The 4,448-nt window shown below is 30.4% G+C and overlaps 1 protein-coding gene across 1 annotated transcript in view; it reads left to right on the top strand.

Moving 5' to 3' along the window:
• LOC109820751 (protein argonaute 1B-like) overlaps window positions 1-312 on the top strand; it is an 11,654-nt gene extending 11,342 nt beyond the window's left edge. The window contains 2 exon segments of the mRNA XM_020386950.1: window positions 1-21; window positions 24-312. The exon segment at window positions 1-21 is cut by the window's left edge and continues 125 nt beyond it. Coding sequence (XP_020242539.1) covers window positions 1-21; window positions 24-104 — 102 coding nt within the window. The 3' untranslated portion in view covers window positions 105-312.

The raw sequence follows: 4,448 nt of genomic DNA, 5'->3' as shown, positions 1-4,448 counted from the left end.
CACTTCAGCAGCAACAACGGCCCACACGGGTCCCAGGGGCCGGTAGTATTAGGCCTCTTCCAGCACTGAAAGACAATGTCAAGAAGGTTATGTTCTACTGCTGAGCCCTGCGAACGTCTGATGGCTGCTATTCTCCTGTTTGGTTGTTGGTTTGTTCATCTTTTGGATGTTTACGAGCCTAGTTATGACTTACTTTCTGTTTGACTACCAAAACAGTATATGTTATTTCTGTACCTCTATGTTACGATAAAGCGGTGAAGTTGGTATATTTATGGATTATAATCTTTTTGCTTTCAACTAATGTGTTTGAGATGTGGGGTTCAGATGCTGGCAACTTTGGTATAGAAGCAGTTTGTTATGATCCTGATAGTAGTTTGGTTTCAGAAATTTAACTGAACGTTATAAATACTTATATGTCAACAAGCTCTGAGCTGAATGCCTTTTTGATGATGCATGACAGGGAGAAGGCATGATTGATTTCAATAGCTTTTGCATACCTTTTTTATGATGAAGAGGAAAAGAGCATGATCGATTTCTCTAATGATCGATTTCTCTAACTTTTGCACGTGATTTTATGGAGGATAATCGGGGCAAAAAAACGTGATTGATTTCTGTGTATTACTTTCGATTACCATAGTGAGTCTTCTGTGGTGTTTTCTTTGTGTCATGTTTGAATACCACTATGAGTTTCTGTGGTGTTTTATATAGGTGTTGGATATTATACACCCTCCAAAACTTTTTGAAAGTAAGGGTTGTTTTTGGTTAGAGAATGTTTTAACTTTTGGCAAAAACATAAGGAAAAATAAAATAAAATATCATGGTATTTAAAGGCTGCCTTTATTTTTGCATTCTCGTTCCATAATTATGTAGGAATTGCAATGATGAAACTTTTAGTACTCATGGGAATTTTGTACCTTCCTTATTGTGCACCTGCCTTCTTTAGCTGCATGCATCTGATATCGTAATTTTGGTGTGAACCTATTGGGGCCGGATTCGTCCTATCGACAACCTGTCAAATGAACCCTCTTGCGGAACGTGCCCTCCGGATCTTGTGTTGAAAGTAGGTAAGAAGAAATCACAGCAAATAAAAGAAAACTTTGCAACGAAAAAAATAGAAGAGAGAACGCCAAAATTTTAACGAGGTTCAGCAACTTGTCTACGTCCTCGGGAGCCACACAAAAAAATTTCTTTGAATATTAAAGAAGATTACAAAGCTTGCAAGAGATGATATCAAACTCCTTGAGATCACTCAAAAAGAACTCTCTTTTTATTTCTCAAGACGCGAGATTTTTCTCTGAAAAATCGCCGCTCAAGGCGTTGCAAAAAATCGCCGCCAAAAACGCTCTGGAGATCGCTCTGGAAACTCATGTTTAAGTGGTGGCCAGGGTTTCCTATTTATAGGGAAACCCTAGGTCAAAACAGATTAGGAATCTGTTTTCTGCCGGCCAGGGTTCCCTATTTATAGGGAAACCCTAGGTCAAAACAGATTAGGAATATGTTTTCTACGAGTTCGCCTGACTGCGAAGCTTGCCTGTATGACTTATGTTCGCCTGAACATAGTCAAGCTCGCCTGAACTGCTTCGTATGCACTTGGAGCTTGCCTGAACCTCCAAAGTTCGCCTGATCTTCCAAGCTCGCCTGAACTTCCAAAGCTCGCCTGAACTGCACGTTCGCCTGAACTCAGCTTCGAGCTTCGTCTGAACTTCCAAGTTTGCCTGAACTCTCAAGTTCGCCTAATTTATTAACTTAGAGAAACTATTACTTTGCATGCTTATTCTAACGTTTGGGTCTACACCCAAAACCAACAGAACCTTAGGCCGTCTATTTTCGCCTTATTTACTATCAAAATTTTGTCCAAGTCTTACAAGTTTTTTTGTGACTGCCATAATGCAAGGCTTACATACTTTTGACATTTGTTAGTTTGATTTCCTGTTATTACTTTAATAGTTTTTGCTCAATTGTGTCTCTAAAATTTAGTATTGCGATTATTTATTTTCTTTGATATTTGTTTAAATGAGCTACACCCAATTTAAATTTTTATTTTGATAATTGAATTGATAGAAAATAAATGTAATTCGAAGCCAATGTAGATTATCATCTTATTTGAACCGACATGAAATCAAGATTGACTTTAGAAAGTATAGTGTTGAAAAAGTAAAAAAATACTTGAAAAAATAGTGTTACAAAAGAAAGACGAATAATTAAATCTAATAAGAGAAGATAATTGGTTAGAAGTGTGCTAAAATGACACAAAAGAAAATATGGAGTTTGTTCCTAATTTTTATTAGATTAAAAAAAATCATAAATTAAATATTAACTCTAACTCTAGTACACTATTATATGATGAAAGCATCCACATAGATATATAAAAGTACTAAAACAAGCTAATGGAAATCCCTTCTAAAGATTCCTAATTTACTTAAAAAATAAAATATTCCATAAAATATCTAGAAAATGGTGTCTTTCATTCCTTCTGTTTCATTTTTTTAGCCGACATCAATCTTTTTCAACCTTTATCTTTTTTGATAAAATTAGACTACATTTAGATGTTGAAAAAGGATAGTGAACCCTAAATTATAAGTTAAATTTATATATCTTGATGAAAGAATATCAAACTACTTTTTCCTTTGTTAAGTTTTGAAATTTTAGTCTTGTTTTGTGATTTTGGATTTTTGATGTGTGTTTTTCAAATTTTAAAAGTTTGAGATTGTTTTTTTAAAATTTTAAAATTTAAGTTGGGTGCTTGTAAATTTCATGTTTCATGTGTTAGTAGTAACTTTTTGCAACTCTGGAAATTGTGAGGGTGTTTTTACAATTATTAAAACTTTAGATTATTTTTTGTAAAATTCAAACTTTCAATGGTCTGCAAATATTTTCTGGATCCGATATGTATTAGTTATAAGTTTTGAAATTTCATGATTTTTTTGTGATTTTTAACTTTTGAAGGATTTATTTATAATTTTTATTACTTTGAGGTTATTTTTTGTAAATTTTAAAGTTTTAGGTGCCTGATGGTACTCCTTTGAATTCATTTTTATTGTTTGTAAGTTTTGAAATTTTATAATTTCAAGGAGCTTTTTTATTATTTGAACTTTTGATGGTGTTTGTACAATTTTTAAAATGTTTATGGTGTTAATTGTAGATTCTAAACTCTTCAAAGGTTGCTGATAAATTTTAAATTTCATGTTCATTATTTAAAGTTTTGAAATGGCAGAATGTTTTGCGTAAATTTAAACTTTTGAGGGTATTTTGTGTATTTTTTTAAATATTTTGGGTTATTTTGTAATATTTCATATATTATAGCATATTAGTTCTTTACCTTAACAAACTAATACCGTAGTGTTGTTTCATGTATTTCATTAATCTTAATTTTTTTAATTATTGAGTTGTAGATAGTTCAAATGGGATTAGAATAAGATATAATTATGATTATGATAGATCTAAATAAAATATTCAAAATAGTGAAGGGTAATATTGACCACGAAAAGTTTTTCCCAAGCTCGTATTTTTAAAGAGAACTATTTCTTGTGCACGTGTAATAGCACGTGGTTAAATATCAAAATTATTTATTATTTTTATTTATCTTCTTACTATAAAATAAGTCGAATTTTGAGCTAAAATCTATAAATATGGTTAGTACATTTCCCATAATTTTTATTCAAACATTTAAAAAAATTATGAAATAGATTTGTGAGTAAAACTAGGATCAATATAATTTTATATACTTGCATACAGGATCAATATAATTTTATATACTTGCATACACAACAATTATTTTTTTAAAATTATATCAAGCTTCATGTAACATATTTGTTTATCGGATCAAATCATCGATCTCTAATTTGTTTATCTTAGTCATTAAATGTAGTGTTAAGTTTGAAAAAATAGAATAATATATTGTTGATGTGTTAATAAAAATATAACTAAATACTTGATATTAAGATGGTTTGTATAAGCTCATGACAGAGCACATACTTTCACAAGACTACAAGACATCTTAATTATTGATTGACTTAAATAAAAAAAATACCAAAGATTAATGATAACTCTAGTATAATTTTATATGACAAAATCATTCACATAAGCGTATTAAAAATTTTGCATGAAAATCACTTTTAAAGTTCCTAATTTTACTCAAAACATTAAGTTTTATAAAATATTTAAAAAAATATTATCCTTTATTGCTTCTTTTTTCATATTTGGTTGAGCTCATATCAATTTTTCTCCACCTTTATCTTTTTCCTAAGAAAATTTACTGTAGTGTATCCATTGTCTACATTAATTGTGATATTAGGTTGGTATATAATAGAGAGCAAAAGACAAGGCAAGTGTCTAAAAATATATTAGGATATACTTTGATCAATCAAATTATATTATTACTCATAACTGATATGCATCAGAGACAAAATGTGTTGACAATCTTAAACTAAAGAACAGACTGTATGGTC

Source organism: Asparagus officinalis, chromosome 1 (assembly GCF_001876935.1).
Source record: "Asparagus officinalis chromosome 1, Aspof.V1, whole genome shotgun sequence".
NCBI classification, from domain to species: domain Eukaryota; kingdom Viridiplantae; phylum Streptophyta; class Magnoliopsida; order Asparagales; family Asparagaceae; genus Asparagus; species Asparagus officinalis.
This window is presented reverse-complemented; position numbering and strand designations above follow the sequence as displayed.